Here is a 17,801-nt window from a genome sequence, read left to right on the forward strand (position 1 = left end):
CTGAATGCGACTCTGACGGGGTCCTGGGTCAGAGAGTTCAGCAGACTGAGGGATTAGAGCCCGTGTGTGTGTGTGTGACGCAGGGTCACAGGGTTATACACACGGACACCAATGATTGTGTCTAGACGCACGTCCATGTGCGCTGGCATGAGCTATGTGTGTGTGTGTGTTTATGACCTTGTGGGGACCTGTGATGGTTCAGAATAAATGAGGACAATTATTTTTGTGTCCTCACACTTCGGGTTCAAGCATTGATCGGACAGCCTTGAGCTCTGCACGTACAAAACAGTGGCTCGGGCTACCACGAGCAGACGTCTAGCTTAGCTTTCTGTAAAATACAATTTGTAAAAACGCGCCTCTGCGTTTGACCGGGAAACATAGTCGCACAGGTTACTGGTCCTTGTCAATAAAATGGATTTAAAGAGAGTTTTAGTGGACGCATCTGAAGACAACCCTCTGTTTGAAAGCATATGTTGAACTTTTAAAGGTACACATTTGTGATACCAAAGTTTTTGTAAAACAGCTACTAGCATTTGGGGAACCTACTGGCAGAAATAGAACTTTCTTTATAATGAGAAGCACAGAACGCACACACCAAACACTTGGTTGTTTGAAGGGCTTGGCAACAGATATGCAAATAAACATGTATACACATGTGCCTTAGCAACCCTGTTGATTTGGAACAAATGACACAAAGCAGCCGGAAGGCAGGTTCACCAGGTGGGGTTGGAGACACACACACTGGGGGGAGGACATCAGTCCACCTGCTTCTGTCCTGCTGACGTTTCTCAGGTCATTGAGTAATAGCCCTTGAGTTTGTTTTCTTGATTAGAAGAAAGAAAATGTAAATAAATATTTACAATAAACTCATTTTGTAACAACATGACTATGTTGTTCTTTGGTGATTTTTGGTTAGCTACGCTACAAGAACAAGGCAAATGTTTGTTTTTCCTTCCTGTGGACACAAATGGGGACGGTTTTACTGTCTATTTGAGGATGGACGTTTGTTGTTTGGCTGCGGGTCTGTTTGGTAAAGCTGGAGTTTTGCAAATATGCATTCAAACATCAGAAACAAAACAAATTGACAAATGCAAAGCAGCGTTAATCCAGATGTACGATTCTGCAAAAGTGTTAAGCAGGTTTTCATAAAAAAGTGTCCTTGAATGGAAGATTACCAGACACGAAAAAAAGCCTCTTTAATGACTAACTCCGCACTATCAGAGGAAAATCAACCAAGAGAAAAGTATACTTTAGACTTCAGAGTTTTAATGACAGAGCGCTGAAAGACAGCTGAATGAAGGAATGACATTTACAGCAGAGATTTGAAATGTGGCCTAAAGGCCAGAGGAAACAAGGAAAGCGTCTCTTTTCTACGGCTCAGCGAGTGGAAAAAAGAAATGTATTAATTTGACATTTTTCGCTCGCACAATAACGAAGTTCACCTGACGACACAAACCGCCTCTGGTGCGTTTTAGTCAGTTGGAGCTAAAAGGGACCTGCTGAGCTTTAAAACCATTAAAAACACACCATTAAAATAATAATAAGCGTAAACTTATTTTTATTAATCATTACTGTAGGAAAGTGTAAGATTTTTGATTAGATGTTGCTAGTGTTATCACTCTGTAAAGTCACCCATTGCTTTATCACCATAAAGACCCACTCAATGTTCGGACAATGTTCTCCTGAACTTACAGGGGGGGGGGGGGCCTTTGCAAAGAAGTAAAATGAACTTCCCTTATAACTAAAACCAATATTTGCTGTTACATTTTGGTTTGGGTTATGTGCCTCTGCCTTTGGTCTTTATGCTAAGCTAAGCTAACCACGCCCTGATCCCTAGGAACAGATTCTGCAGTCACAGGCAGAATCTAAAATAGAGAAGAAGGTTGGTCACATCGAGCACACAAATGAGTGACATATCCCTGGCTAATCTCAGCTAATCTCATTTCGCTTTATTCGACCTGTTTGAACAACTAAAAAGTGGTCCGTCCCTCCTGCGATAAATGCCAGATGAATATCACACAGGCTTTTAGACTTTTAGGGTTTGGCCATGCACCATTTCACATAACCATTGTATAGCACGCACACAAAGTCACTCTGCAACGGTGTTTCAGTAGTTTATTAGTTTCACCTTTTATGCAGATGACATCTATAATCACACAAAAAAAATTGTGACATCCACAAGTGGGTGTCTCACTGTCCTTTGAACAAATAGAGATAAAACAAAGACACAACGGTTATGACACTGAGTGAACAGGTTTTTTTTTCACCTTCTCTGCAAGTTTCACATGGTTTTGTACTCCAACGACAGGACAACTTTGTGGAAGTTGAAAGGGGAAATAAAGTTGGGTTTAGCATGAGTGTTGTCTTTATTTTATAAAACTGCAGATGTAAAGACAAAGTTTAGAATACTAATGTTTTTATCAATACTTTTTCAAATATAGAGAAAATGTTCTATACAATCTAAAAGTAAGCCTCACATTGACCCTAATTTGTCTGCTAAGATGTTTTAAAGGTGGAAATAAACTCCCCAAATCCAGAATGTCGCAGGGGAAACAAATCCACCAGCAAGCCCCTTATGCTCAAAAACAAAGTTTTACATAATATTTAATCCAATATTCAACACCCCTTCTCGTGTTCAAACAACATGTTTGAAACATGTTTGACTCGTTATCTTAAAGGAACAGCAAACAAAAAAATAAATACATGCATTATATATGTGCGTGTTTACTTCAGACAGGTTAGCCTAGCTTAGCATGAAGACTGGAAGCCTGGCACTGTTCAAAGTGCATCAGTACAGCCAAAACCTGTTGAAGTTCAGCATTTCAACTGTTCCTTGAAACATCAACGCATCATCGATGGTATTTATGAGCAGCAGTCACTTGGGTTTGCAAGATACAGTCAGAATGGAGAGGTGTGGTGGCACCAAACCTGGCAACCCAATTGTCACATGACTTCAACACGTGAGGTTGAATATTTCACAGCTTTTGTCCGATGTCGTATCCTGCACTACATTCAAGTGAAATGTCTTAGTTGGCATATCTCGCCCATCGCTTTTTTCTTTTGGGGCCGTGTGAAGTCCGAAGTCACCCCCCCCCCCCACCCAGCTCAGCATCTGACCACCACTGTACCCTCGCTGTGTCTCTGCCTTGTTCAAATATTCTCTCTCTGTTCCTGGAATGCTTTGTGTACTTTTAACCCCTTTTGTCCGGCTCTGATCTGTTCATCCTTGGCCCCTGTGATCTCCGCGGTTGAAAGCGGATCCCTGTGACGTCGGCACACACGGACAAAAGGGCGGCTTCCTAGACGGGATTACGCCGCGGCCCGCAGGCCGGCATCGGGTATCCCAACGCCGTCTTTAGACCCGGCCTTTCACACCCCAAAGCTTCCCGAGCTTCATTTGATTCCTCTCCACAGCATATCAGGTCAAATAAAATGCGGTTTCACTCCAACTCCAAAAAGTCTAGTCGTTTAACTGCCAGAACTTTAACTTACATTATTCAATCAAATATGAAAAACAATTCAGGGTAATATAACAAGTGGTTTGACGTTCCAAAGTTTGTTATTGCAACATGTAACATGCTGTCAACATTCCTGCAAAGAATGAAACAACACTTGGATGAGTTTCCATCGGGTTCACCCAGTCAGGTTGATCGGTTCATCCCATAATAACTAGTCGGTCCCTCATCTCAGAGCCGACGGGTTCTTGTGTTTTGGTTGTGCTTGTGTTTGATGTTCTGTCTGGGTTATAAATGTTTAACGCTCATGTGACAAGGATGCAGATTGTCATAAAAGTGCAGTTCATTCGGTAAGATTATCTTGCTGTAAGTATTGTAAACACAAAAGTTTAATTTCATGAAATAACCCAACATTCAAAATGTGTAGTGCTGCTAGCCCTGCCCTATGGCATACCCTTCTTTATGGTCTGCCTCTTTGATTAATTTACTAACTGATCATCATGCTGTATTGAAAAATATTAGTGTAATACTGATAATAAAAATATCAGTGGTATTTAATTATTATTTTTGTAGGACTAAGTTGAAGATAAAAGTTCATACTAAATTGTTATTTGATGTTGAAATGTATAAATAATTTCTGTTTAATATGAGAGACTTAAAAATATAATTTGATTTGTAAAGGTCATTCTGTTACGTGCGTGATGTTCATGACCTTAGAGTTGACACTTCCTGGAGAGACCTGGGAAAAAACGGAAGGAGGGAAAAGAACGACAGGGGATGGGAGACCGGAGAACTGGGCGGGCGGTCGGCGTGGATCTTTGTGAGCGTGGACTGTGACTGACGTGTTCGGAGGGTGTGAGTCAGACTCCACACCGCTGTTGGAAGTTGGTCCACGTACGAAGCAAGCCCAGCTGAGGTGGCTAGCGGGAGACGCGGTTGCTGTGTTCGGAGGGCGTGTCCGTGGGCCGTGGGACAGGTTGGTCGCTGCCTGTGGGATTGCACCTATTCACGGAGGTACCCTAGCGAGTGTTTTCTGAGCTCCACCCACAGCGCGCCAACGATATTATCAAAGAGTGCACTCCAGACTAAACAGAGTTGAGAGAAGGAAAGACTATACCCTGGGGTTTTATGTTGGTTTTCCTATATGTCCATATTCTTTGTGTCTCTTTTGAGAAAGGGTTCGGAAGTGTGTTTGCTGTTTTTAATACACTGTCTTAAAGAAAGAAACTGAGATCCTGTGTTTTCATTATTTGAGATGTGACCTTTGCCACTGGACAAGATTTAAGGTTTAATTTTCTGGCGTAAGGTGGCAAAAGGGTTACATTAGAGTAAAAATGTGTGAAACTTGACTGCTACTTGCTTTATCTGCTACCGTTTCTTGTTTTAAGCTAACTTGACTGCTAGTTGTTGTTGTTCACTGACTAGGGTGTCAACGTGCTCGTCGTTTTGCATTTGGATGAGTTTCAGCTGAGGGCAATCAACCTGTTGTTTCCTAACGACGGGGGAGTGGTCAGCGCAGCCGAAGCCGACTTCCATTAACGAGGGAGTATTTAACTGGAGACTAGGTAAAGCGTTAGTGAAGACCCTCAGCAAGAAGACAAGCAGATCAAAGACAAAAAGGAGTCTTTCGTTGAGTCAAGACAAGCAGAATAAAGACAACAAAGGAGTCTTTTGTAAAGTCAAGACAAGCAGAACAAAGACAATGAAGGAGTCTTTCGTGAAGTCAAGACAAGCAGAACAAAGACAAAAAGGAGTCTTTTGTGGAGTCAAGACAAGCAGAACAAAGACAACAAAGGAGTCTTTCGTGGAGTCAAGACAAGCAGAACAAAGACAAAAATGAGTCTTTCGTGGAGTCAAGACAAGCAGAACAAAGACAACAAAGGAGTCTTTCGTAGAGTCAAGACAAGCAGAACAAAGACAACAAAGGAGTCTTTCGTAGAGTCAAGACAAGCAGAACAAAGACAAAAAGAAGTATTTCGTGGAGTCTCCGGGGCGGCTGAGTGCGCTCATAGTCATTCATAACTATGTGTTTTATCCCTGTACCTGTTTGAATTTCTACCCGCAGATACTACCGCCCTCGGACTAGATCAATTCTTTGTCGTAATCTCTCCTCTCTTACCTACCCCTCCCGCTCCACACATGTCCAACACCATGTCACATGAGGCCTCTGGAACTGCCAGTCAGCTACTCGCGAGGCAGACTTCATCTCCAGCTTTGCTATCCAGCAGTCGCTTGACTTCCTCGCTCTCCCTGAGACATGGATCACACCGGAGAACACATCCACCCCAGCTGCTCTCTCCTCTGCCTTCCCCTTCAGCCACACACCCAGACCTACCGGCCGGGGTGGCGGCACAGGTTTACTCATTTCACCCAAATGGATCTTTTCCCCATACCCTCTATCTTCCTCCCCCCCACTGTCTTTTGAATTCCATGCTGTGACAGTTACTCACCCGGTACAATTAAACATTGTTGTCCTCTACCCTCCACCAGGCTCTTTGGGTCCTGCAAGAACTGAACACCTGTCCAACTACCCCGAAAATTGCCCTCAACTCATCCTCCTAGGAGACTTCAACATCCCGACAGAGAAGTCATCTGACCTCATACTCCTACTTTCTTCCTTTGCACTATCACTCAATCCCTCCCCTCCTACTCACAAAGCTGACAATCACCTTGACTACATCTTCACTAGGAACTGCACTACAACTAACCTCACTGTAACTCCACTCCATGTCTCTGATCACTACTTTGTCTCATACTCTTTTCAGCTCTCCCCAAATAACGAGCCCACCCCATCAATCGACTCTATACCTGTCTGCTGCAACATTCGCTCCCTCTCCCCCCCCTCCCTGGCCTCCTCTGTTCTATCGGCTCTCCCCTCAACCGACTCTTTTGCACTCTTGCATCTCCTTACAAAGTTCTTACCTTGGTAACCTCTGCCCGTCCCACCACCTGGCCCCTCGACCCCATTCCATCCCACATTCTACAGTCGATCGCCCCCGAGCTTCTTCCTTTCCTCACCTGTCTCATTAACAATGCTCTGTTATCTGGCTGTTTCCCCAACTCTCTGAAGGAGGAAAGAGTTAACCCACTTCTGAAGAAACCCACCCTCAACCCTTCTGAAGAAAAAAACTAGAGACCGGTATCTCTTCTCCCCTTTCTTTCCAAAACTATTGAACAAGTCATCTTTAACAAACTCTCCTCCTATCTCCACCGTAACAACCTCCTGAACCCCATCAGTCAGGCTTCGAGGCGGGCCACTCACAGAAACTCCTCTCCTCGCTGTCCTGGAGCAACTCCATGCTGCTAGAGCTGCCTCTCTCTCCTCTGTCCTTATCCTTCTGGACCTTTCTGCAGCATTCAACACAGTAAACCACCAGATCCTTATCTACGCCCTTCGGGAACTTGGTGTCACAGGTTCCACGCTCTCTCTTCTCTCATCCTACCTTGCTGGATGCACCTACCGGCCGACGACACCCAACTAATTCTCTCCTTCTCCGACTCAGGTGGCGGCACGGATCTCTGCATGTCTGACTGACATCTCCCAGTGGATGTCCGCTCATCACCTGAAGATCAACCCCGACAAGACCGAACTACTTTTCTTTCCCGGCAAAAACTCTCCCACTCAGGACCTGACTGTTAACTTCGGCGACTCCGTGTTACAGTAACGCCCACTCTGACTGGTAGGAACATCGGCGTAACACTCGACTCCCAACTCTCCCTGACTGCCAACATCACAGCGACAACACGATCCTGTAGATACACGTTTGTATCTCTATGTGGAAATGCATTTATTGTAAGTCGCTTGCCAGCTAAATGACATGTAATTCCCAAATGTCCATTATATTATACTAAGGAAAACAATACAACATAACTTTGCTTAGTACAGCCTCAATATATATTTACATATAATCTATTAAGGCAAAATTTGAAAATGTAATTTTAAAGTAAAAGTTAATATTATTACAATAGTCATGTACTCGTAATAAGCAAATGTTTTTTGGAATGTAAATGTCCATCTAAAGCCTTGTTATTAGGTATTTGAACTCTTTGACTAGCTGGTAGAACTAGAAAAAAAAACGAGGGAAACGCCAAAGTCATTAAGAACAATCCTCTGACTGTGAATATGTGCAGCAAATGTCATAAATATTATAACCAGGGCCAAAGTGACTAGTGGAAAAATCGACTGTTACTGTACACTTGGACCTGGGGAGAGTCAGACCGTCTAAGAGGGGAAAAAACAGAGCCCCCACTCTGATTATACTTCCCGGAAACCACCATCGTTACCGAACATTAATATAGGTTTCTATTCGAATCAGTAAGTAGGTGAAAAGTTAATATTACTTAAATAAAACAGGGAACCATTTTATTTAACAGATAACCGTTAAGTGTCTTTACATTTAGTACATCTGTCTCCTGTAGATCTGTTACCGAACAGGAGCCCCTCGGCTACTTCACCCGGTAATGTCACCCCGCTACTTCCTCGTGTCTTTCTCTCTGCATAGACGATATTTGTTCAGCTGACGGCATCGCGTGTGACGGAGGGCGTAGCAGCCTTTGGAGCGGGGGGGGGGGGGGGGAGGTCGCTCGCTTCTGATTGGTCGGTGGGATCGGACTCGGCAATATCGCCGTATATAATCTGTGAACGCGCGGCTCCGAGTAGCCGGAGGTCTTACGTCGCACATGTACGGAAAGAAACGACTAGACTGCGTCAAGGAATGAGAGCCTGAGAGAACGGGGCATACATCAGACTGATTCTTTCTTCTTATAGTGGAAAGAGAGCCGACGTCAGCGGGAATATATCCGTGAGTAACCCTTTATCTTAGATTTACCGTTACGTGAAAGGGGGGTGTCGCAGAAGGAGCAGTTTCACGTAATCGGTCAGCGTGTCCTCACGCCGACGTGAAGATGGCGTGGACCTCGCTTCGTGACACACCAGTTACGTGCCCAGTAGCGCACTGTGAATTACCTGCAGTGACCCACCCTCCCCCCTGGAGCCGGGGAGACAGCGGGCGAATCAAAGAGTCCCGCGCCCTGCCGGCTTCGGTCACGAGAGGACTATGGTGAAGTCACGAGCCGTTCGTTTTTGCGTTGTCATGGCAGCCTACTCCTTCTCTTTGTTGACATAGCCGAGACCACCGCGGATTGATGCTAGCTTAATGGCCCTGCTTCTCTCAGAGGGGGGGGGGGGGTTGCAGCTGATACCTTGTAGCCCGCCCTCCAGCTAAACACCGTTGTCCCCGGTTGACACTTTCCCCGACATGTTGAGAGCCGTTGTGAGACTATCTAATACCCCCCCCCCCCCCCCCAGTCCCAATGGCAACACGCGCGAATTTAAGCAGGTGCACTATTCTATTTGGACTCTTTTGTTGCGTTTTTAGCATGCTAGCTTTAAGGCTAAGTATCTTTTAACTCAAAGTAGAGTCTTAATGTCTCAATGAAATGTTTAGCCAAACAGGACCACCGTTTGCTGAATGAACATCCCGTTGTACAGAAGAGTACGTAAAATCAGCCATGTAAAGCTTTTTCTACCTCGAGCAAGCAACCAAAAAAGCATTTTGATGCTTAGCTACTCGAGTAGGATTAAGAATCCAGTAGCGCACGTTTACTTGTGTGTGTGTAATATAGTATTTTAAAACGTGCTATTACTACTTAATACTCCTGTTACGTGTTTAACACGAATGAGCACTTCACTGCAAGTAGTAGAAAGTACCGAGATCCGTCATTTAAGTAAACGTTTTTAAATATGGCAATATTACAAAATATATTACTTATAAATGTTCGGTTTAAAAAATACTTAATTCCAAATGTGACTTCTGTCAAAGTAGAAATGTATTGAATGGACTTTACGCGCTTCAAAGTATTTCTTTTGCAGAAATGGTCAATTTCTTAATAATGTATTAATATACATTAAGAAATTGACCATATTGTAACAATTGATATGAAGATCACGTTGCTTTTGTCAAGTTCATTTAAATGCATCAAAATGTTTTTTTTTTTATCACAATATTATAGTGCAGCAGAAAGTAAAATATTTGCTTCCAAAAGGAAGTGAAATAGAAGTAAAGTGCTGCAGAAAAAATGAACCTGTTCTGAAACGAACCATTTTCCTTAATAAAGATTTTGAAATGAGCTTTTAAACTCCTTCATCACACCACAATACCGAGTGTGTCGCCTGTAGCAGTTTGCATTCCTTTCTAGCATTTCAGATGTTCTTTAGTCCACAAACCAAACGCACTGGTTTACTGGATTCACGACCGGTATCGAATCACTTTGCGGACTCCAGCAGGCGTTTCCTCGTTCAGTGGAGAGATAATTCAAATCTGATTAGCTGTGAGATGGTAAAAGTAAGTTAGTAAAAGAGAAGATTAAAAATACTCAAGTGTGGTGAAGGTCACATTGGGTGTCCTTATAATTTTTCTTCTCAATCTCTGATAAACTGGAGAAAAAAAGTGTTTTGTCTGCTGTTACGCTCTCAAAGTGATCGGCTCCTGCGTCATCACAGGAAGTTAATGCGGTTGTTATGATTGCTGTGGTCATTCTGATGTAGGAAGGAATCCAGAATACATTCTTGGTTGTGATTGAACGGTATCCTTTTATTAATCTCGGGCCCCTGAATCTAATCCGATGGTGGATACTCTGTGGCGTTGCCACACGATGCCCCTGCATTCCTAACACAAGTGCTGCGTCATTGTTGTGATGCAAACATCACTGTACAAAAGGTCATTAAACGCATGCGGCTACTACCGATCTACTAGTCAATGCAGCGAACGCATAAAACAGGATTGATACGGCTCAAATGTCACTTTGGTTCCTCATTATCTGAGGTCGGAGGTTAAACCGGTTTGTCATGCAGGTCATCTGATACGCAGTCAACATTTTGGACTATTAAACTCTAAAAACAATGTCTGTGGCTCTAACTCTATGGATTGGGCGTTGGCCACTATTTTTAGTGTTTGCTGCCAAAAATGAAGGAAAACCTGTGTGTGTGTGTGTGTGTGTGTGTGTCCGGGCTTTCTTCCAACCTGTGCTTTGCACTTATGTAACCTTCTTTATCTCTTACTCAACCCTCTTCTCTCTTTCTTTCAATTCTTTTTTTCTTGTCCCCTTCATCTGTTTCATTCCTTGTCTCATGCCTTTCACCCGTCTGTGTAAGCATGACTTTGCAGATCGTTGGAAGCCCTCAGCTCACCCCTCCCTGAGTGAGCTCACAGTTGGCACCGGCATCTGCGTTTAACTCTTTTGAACTCCACAAATGTTCCCTGTTGGCCACATGTCAGGATATGTGAAAATCCAAGGTTTTAGACACACATTTCATGAGATCTGACTGAACCCTGTGACTGAACAAACCGTCCTGTCAGGCTGTAAAGCGGTTTAAGACTTTTGAAGTTCATGTCTAATAGAGCAGAGTATGTGTCGTATGGGCTGTTCTTGCGTCTTCAAACATTTCAGGGAGAGTTTTTTTCCTTTTAATCTGCAGCAAAACAAATGCATTGCGGTCTCGTCTCTTGATGAGGTCACACTGCTTTTTGAAGTGTGTGTCTGTGGAGTCAGATCAGTGGAAATGTACTGACTGACCGACCATTGCAACCAGCCTTAACAATGATTAACCAATTCACCATTTACTTCTCCAAGATATCATTATCTGATATAATAATAAATCTTTCTCTCCACAGACAAAAAATGGATCATCACAATAAAGAAATCCCCCCGGGAGAGATTTTGCCCGTCGTGGTCATCGGTAAGAAAATACGATCCCACTTTGGTTCTTCATTATGCAGAAAAAAAAACACCTTTTAGGAAGGAAAAGCTGGTAGATGTGTAGATATCGATGACCTAGCGCAACTCCCCTTTTCTAACCTTTTCCCAAGCACCCGAACGCACCAAAATAGACAACCGTTTACACTGTCAGCGGCATTACAAGGTAACTATGAAGTATCAAGTGCAGCTTGATGAAAAACAAATAGTCACCTTTCAGTTAAGAGCGACTTCTTTGCTGAATGTCATATCGATTTGCCCAAGAGAAAGGACAAAGGAGGCGTGATTCAGCCCAGCTGATTATTTCACAGAGCTGCAGTTTGAGTTGAGCAACAGGTGGTCCAACGCAACACACCCTCAGTGTGTGGACACGAGCCGCAGGAAGCCCGAGATGCGGCCTTGTGCAAAAACAATAATAACAGGCCTGTAGTTTACCGGCAGAAGGGTGAGGGAGGATTTAAGATTCAAAACATCCTCTTTTCTGGAGTATTTAGTTTAATTTGATTTGTGAAATTGAGGTCAAAATGTATTTGGTTGTATAATCATTCTGTGTGTGGAATCCATTAGTGGTCGTGAGCAGGCGACTTAGAGCTTCGGCTGCTTTGCATGTGGATTCTGCAGAGTCACCTGTGCAGGTCGCTGTGTGTCAAACCTGCTGAGTCATGGTTCAGTCCCAGAGACACCGTGTGGCGTCTTTAGGCTATTTGTGTTTCCTACTGGAGTTATTTAATAATGCAAAGGACAGATCCTAAACCCCCGCTCCTCCCCCCTCTCGTCCACGTTGGTTACCGAAGCAACCGTCTGCAACCATGCCGCATGCACACAATGAGGCCCCAGCAGAGCATTTCTTTCTGGGTTACCAGTGCATCTGTAAACCAGCCCACCCGTCTCCCTCTGTAAACCAGCTCACCCGTCTCCCTCCGTTTCCTAGGTAACGGCCCGTCGGGGATCTGTCTCTCGTACCTGCTGTCGGGTTACACGCCGTACCTGTCGCCCGGGGCGTCTCACCCCAACCCCCTGCTGCACAGCAAACTGAGGGAGCAGCCTCACCTGTCGCTGCTGGAGCAGGTAAAGCATTCAGCCAATAAGGTGGAGTCATTTCCACAAAGGGGTATAGGCGCGTGACACGCCCTCACAGTGACCCTCCTCCCTTTTAGGATTTGGAGTACCTGTGCGAGGGTCTGGAGGGTCGCTCGTCCAATCCCATGGCCGTGCTCTTCGACTCGCTGCTGCTCCCTGACAGCGACTTCGGATTGGACCACACGTCGCCGCTGGAGTGGCGCTACGAGCCGGAGCGGGCCGTCCCGCACCTGGTGCTGGGGAAGGGTCCGCCTGGAGGGGCCTGGCATGTACGTGACTGGAATTCGGAGAAGCCATTACTGTTGGGCCAAAATAATGACATAATTCTTATATTCATTTTTGTAAGTTCCATATGGAACATTCCGTACATTTTGAAAAAAAGGGTTGAAGGAAAGCACTTTTTAGTGTAATTTTAAGAAGTTCCACAGGATTTTACATTTAAAATGAGAAAAATAATAGTCATAAATGTGTGTATGTGTGTGTGTCCAGGCGATGGAGGGCTCCATGTTGACTCTGAGTCTGGCTAACTGGATGGAGCTTCCAGGACTCAAACTGAAGGACTGGATGAGAGAGAAGCGCAGGTTGGTCCTCAGTCGGCTTTCGTGTGTTAAATACACAACGAGGTTAATTAAACACGACGCACCCACAACACGTTTCTCTGGGATCTTTTTCTCCGGAACGGCTCGTTCGCGGTTTGACAACTTTAAAGGCCGTGGTTCAGTCTCCCCTAATAATGATTCTTTGAAAAGTTGATGACACATCTGTGAAGTATGACACAAGGGGGCCCGGTGCGTGTGCACGAGTTCCTGCTCCTGTTTTGTCTTTCAAACGTCTCCTCATTTCCATGAGGTGTTGTTATAACAAACAGGTTTTTTTTTTTCCTGGAACCTTTTTTTAAACTTCTTGTTTTGCTCCAACAAAACCTTTTTTTGAAAAGATCTTTTGAAGTGTTTTATGAAGGTTTAAAAATGTGTAGATATGTGAAGGGTTGGTAAATGGATTTGTTTAGAAGTAACATTCCTTTTATAAATGTTTCAGACACTTACAAATGATCATGTAGTACAAACTGTTGCCATGTTATATACCTTAGAGGCGTGGTAATTTGTATATATGCTGTTTATATAAAATATGTATTAGGTGCGTATCCATAGTGTACATATTTTATTCCAGAAATGTTCGAAATGACCGGGCCACGCCAGCAGAGATTGCCTCCTACTACCAACACTACGTCTCCCAGATGTCCCTCGAGCAGAACTTTGCCTGCGGAACCACCGTCACCTCGGTAACCAGACAGCCCGGCGGCCAGGAAGGGTCGCCGCCCTGCTGGCGAGTGACGGGACTGCAGCGCAGAGAGGGGGAGGAGCTTGGAGGTACGGCGAATAAACAGAAACCCCAAAAAATGAATTGAAAAATGAAAAATAAACCTGTCCTGATTATCGCGTGTTCTTTTTAATAAATGAATAAGTGTCACTTCCTGTTTTCCTGCTAGATGGCTGCGCCGTGTCAGAGGAGGCTCCCTTCTCTTTCTACGCCCACAACGTCGTCTTGGCGACGGGGACCCACGACATCCCGGCCCGACTGGGCGCGGAGGGCGAGTCGCTGCCTTACGTCTGCCACTCTTTCTGGGAGCTGGAGGCGGCCATCTCCCGCGGCGAGCTCGACCAGTCGTCAGACCCGGTGCTGGTGGTGGGGGCGGGGCTTACGGCTGCCGACGCAGTGCTGGCCGCCCACCACCTCAACACGCCGGTGTACCACGCCTTCAGGCGCTCGGTCAGCGACCCCGGTCTCATCTTCAACCAGTTGCCCAAGCTGCTCTACCCAGAGTACCACAAGGTGCGGCGCAGTCCGGAGTCGGGCTTTCGTTTGAATGTGTTGATGTCGCATCGGACTCACTCTCCTCCGTCTTTTGGCGTCCAGGTTCACCAGATGATGACTCAGCAGCAGTACCGGCCGGACCCTCCGCCGCGGGAACACGCCCGGAACCTTCGAGCGAACTCCAGCCCCTCGGCCCTCCCTTCCCCCTCCGCCTCCACCTCCTCCTCGTGCCCCTCCTCCTACCCGGGCTACCTGAGCTTCCCGCGCTACCGGGTCGCGGCGTTCCGACCCGACCGGAAGTGCGTCCTGGAGTCGGACTTGGGCCAGCGCACCGTGGTCCAGATCTCCAAGGCGCTGGTTCTGATCGGCGCCCACCCGAACCTCTCCTTCCTGGGCGACAACGGCCGCTCGCTCGGCGTCAACCCCGAGGAGCCCATCACGTGCCGGAGGAACCCGGTGGAGGTGCACCCCTTCACCAACAGGGTGGTGGCGGCGGACGGGCCGGGCCTGTACGCCATGGGGCCGCTGGTCGGCGAGAACTTTGTCCGCTTCCTAAAAGGGGGGGCGCTGGCCATCGCGAGCGACCTCGCCAAGACGCAGAGGGGGCGGGGCGGCGTTCTGGCAACGGACAGGGGGGCGGGAGGCGGAGCGGAGGTCGGCGTTCCGGGTTCGTAGCAGGAAGCGACGTCAACGACGTGAAGAAGGCGCGAGTCGGCGGCGCCCAGGTGTGTTGGCGGTGAGAGGCGGTTGCTGACAAATCCTCGCCGTAAAAAAAGCACGAAGCCCGACGAAAGGTTTCATCACCAGGAAGTCGCTCCGAAACGCCGGAAACCCCCATTAATAACCTTTAAATAGTCCAATCTCGGTACAGTGTATCTGCTGATTCCTTAAACGTGGTTCTGAATGAATCGGACTAAACTACTACTTCAGTGCCATCTGCTGGTCGCCACGACCTCCATCTCATCTGGTGCTTCCAGCCTCGTTTATATGCATGTTGACCCCCAGGCGTCCGAGGTTATGACCTGTAAATATGTACATTAAAGACGCAAACGTTACGAGTTCAAGAAGAATGTGAGCCTCGGTCACCACGGTAACGAGCTGGTCAACCAATCGGCATCAAACGCCACCAAACAGCCTTTTTCTTGATTGATTCTAATTCATCAGCATTGTACATTATTAACATCGTTGTTATCAGCGTGTTTCTGTGGTTGCGTCAGACACTACGGTGAAAGTTTTCCACGACAAACTCATTTGTCTTTGTTTGATCACTGCGTGTTTGTATATTTTGGCTTTTATATATATATATATGTTACGTTGCTTTATTTTTGTGTCTTTAAGCCACTGTACATATCTTTGAAACAAAAAAAATATATATATATATATATTATTTTTTTTCTGTGACTCCTCTACTGTCATTACAAATGACTTTGTCTCCACTTGAATCTTCTGCATATGTAACTTTTCTATAACCATAACAGGGGAAATTTGCTTCGGTGCTTTTGGTTTCTATGAAATCTTGTTGAGTTCAACATATAAAAAAATGCTTCTTCTCACTAGAGTTTAAACTGTTTTTCTGTTACTTTGTGAAGTGTTTCCACCCAGAGGTGGAAAGAGTAACCAAATAATTTTGTACTCAAGTAAAAGTACTGTTACTTAAAATTATATTGAAGTACAAGTAAAGTTACCAGTCTATAAATTTACTCAAGTAAAAAGTTGCTCAGAGTAAAAGTTACTGAGTTATTATTGGGTGGGGGGCGGATTCTAGTGTAGTTAAAAAAAGACAAGGGAAAATAAATCTCAATCTAGTTGTTTTTAATTGAAGGAAGACTTTTACAAATGAAAGTAATAGCAAAAAGAATCAAATAAAAATAAAAGATGATTTTAGTGCAGACCAATAAAACATTTTAAACATTACTACAACCACTAAATATGGCATGAACTGGATTCAGTAAAACAGGGGTGTCAAACTCATTTCAGGTTCAGGCAGATACTGCCGACTTGGACCGAACGCGGGACACTGACGATCGGCGCCAACGGCTGAAATTCATTCGATTTCAGCTGGTTTTGCATCTGTTTTGTCCGTCTCCATCATTCTTGTTTAGCGCTTCGTTCTCCCGCTCATCACTCAACCAGTGCAGTGACCTTAGTTTCCTGGGCGCGATTTTCTTTTCCTTTGCATTTTATTTTCTTTCTATGTTTTTACTCAGTAACGGATATAATTTGAAAAGTAGCCAAGTACAATACTTCAAACAAAAAATACCTTAGTAAAAGTAAAATTACAGATTTAAAAAAAGACTTTAAAAAGTAGTACACAAAAAACTACTCAGTTACAGTAACGCGAGTAAATGTAATTCGTTACTTTCCACCTCTGCCAAGTTGTCAGAAGTGTGTCTGTCACTGAACTGAAAACAATCCAGAAGACAGTGTAATGAAGGCATTCTATTCAGTAACCACAAGGTGGCAGTATAGCTTTTCCCTACCATGTGATGCTATATGTGAGGAATAGAAGAACAACCACAAGACGCGGTTGGGGACCATGTGCGGAGTTCTATAAAATAAAGATAGCTCTGCAGACTTCTTAATAAACACAAGGCTGGACATTACAGACAGGACACCATTTTGTAACTTTCAACAGAGTGACATGTAGCTGATAAGATGTGGTGGTACGGGATGTCCACGTGTGAGTTGTTGGACAAACTGCTTTGGCTTTTTTAACCCTCTGCTGCAGTGAAGCACGTTCTCTGTCATACAGGCCTGGGATGATCCCTTGGGGGAGAGTTTTCCTGCTTGGAGTTGCATACATTGGAATGAGTGCATGAATAAACCTTCTGAATCCTTTGTCATCCACAACTGAAAATGGTTGAAAATCACGCAATCATTTTGGCCAGTTCTTCATCAATTGTCTTCTGTCTTGCTGCGGTCAAAGACTTTAGCATAAACTGGCTCATAGAGCTCTGGGTTGTACTTTAAGGTGGTTGTGGTGGTGAACTGGACGAGGCTGTAGACGCTGCAGTTGCAGCAACAGTTGCAGTAGACATACTGGAACCTTCATTAATATCAGGTTCACTTGCTTTACGTCTTTTTGCTCGTGCAGGTTGTTCGTGGAGTCAGCTCGATGTGAGATTTTAGTTTCGCTGAGTCTACATTCTGCCTTTGTTTGGTCAATGTAATTGAAATGTGTCCAGATTTTGCTGCATTTCCTGTTGACACTCATTTTCTCATCTTTTCTGTTTTTACTTTTGCAGTCTGCTCTCTTTCTGTCTCGTGACTCGTCTCCCTCCTGTTCGCGTGCTGCGTGTGTAACTCCCGCCCCGCCCCCCTCTGCTCAGCGCAGCGATGACGTCACACATATTGACCAATCAAATGCAAAAACAAAACAAAAAAACACGAAGCGGCTCCCGTCGTTCACGTCAAAGAGCCGTTTCGTTCGCGACCAACACATCACTAATAAAAATAAAAAATAAAAACTAATGTTGAGTAATAAATAGAATCATGCATGTACACGCTAGACTGTAAATACAGTTAAATAATAATTGAATAATAAAAGTGAGTGGAGGCCTCGTCTGGCCCCGGAGCACACAAACAGGTTGATAAAAAGCTGCACACACTCTCAGGGTCAAATGTAGAAAAACAGGAAACATCAACATGCCCAAATATGGGGCTGCACGCCAGCTCTCACACGTAAACACAATCATC

General features: G+C 45.0%; 1 protein-coding gene across 1 annotated transcript; it reads left to right on the forward strand.

Annotated features, from left to right (window-relative positions):
* Positions 1 to 8,060: 8,060 nt before the first annotated feature.
* Positions 8,061 to 16,182, forward strand: osgn1 (oxidative stress induced growth inhibitor 1). The gene is made up of 8 exons (XM_037491043.2): positions 8,061 to 8,257; positions 11,129 to 11,193; positions 12,142 to 12,278; positions 12,368 to 12,559; positions 12,780 to 12,871; positions 13,461 to 13,660; positions 13,780 to 14,123; positions 14,208 to 16,182. The coding sequence occupies exons 2-8, from the start codon at positions 11,136 to 11,138 to the stop codon at positions 14,778 to 14,780; spliced, it is 1,596 nt and encodes a 531-aa protein (XP_037346940.2). The 5' UTR covers positions 8,061 to 8,257; positions 11,129 to 11,135; the 3' UTR covers positions 14,781 to 16,182.
* Positions 16,183 to 17,801: the final 1,619 nt, after the last annotated feature.

The sequence above is a fragment of the Pungitius pungitius genome, chromosome 8 (genome assembly GCF_949316345.1).
Source record: "Pungitius pungitius chromosome 8, fPunPun2.1, whole genome shotgun sequence".
Taxonomy (NCBI): Eukaryota; Metazoa; Chordata; class Actinopteri; order Perciformes; family Gasterosteidae; genus Pungitius; species Pungitius pungitius.

Excerpts from the sequence above, each read along its gene's own strand:
- osgn1 (XM_037491043.2), top strand. The coding sequence starts at position 11,136 with ATGGATCATCACAATAAAGAAATCCCCCCGGGAGAGATTTTGCCCGTC. Across the intron at positions 12,279-12,367 it reads ACCTGTCGCTGCTGGAGCAG|GATTTGGAGTACCTGTGCGA; the intron begins GTAAAGCATTCA and ends CCTCCCTTTTAG. Across the intron at positions 13,661-13,779 it reads AGAGGGGGAGGAGCTTGGAG|ATGGCTGCGCCGTGTCAGAG; the intron begins GTACGGCGAATA and ends TTTTCCTGCTAG.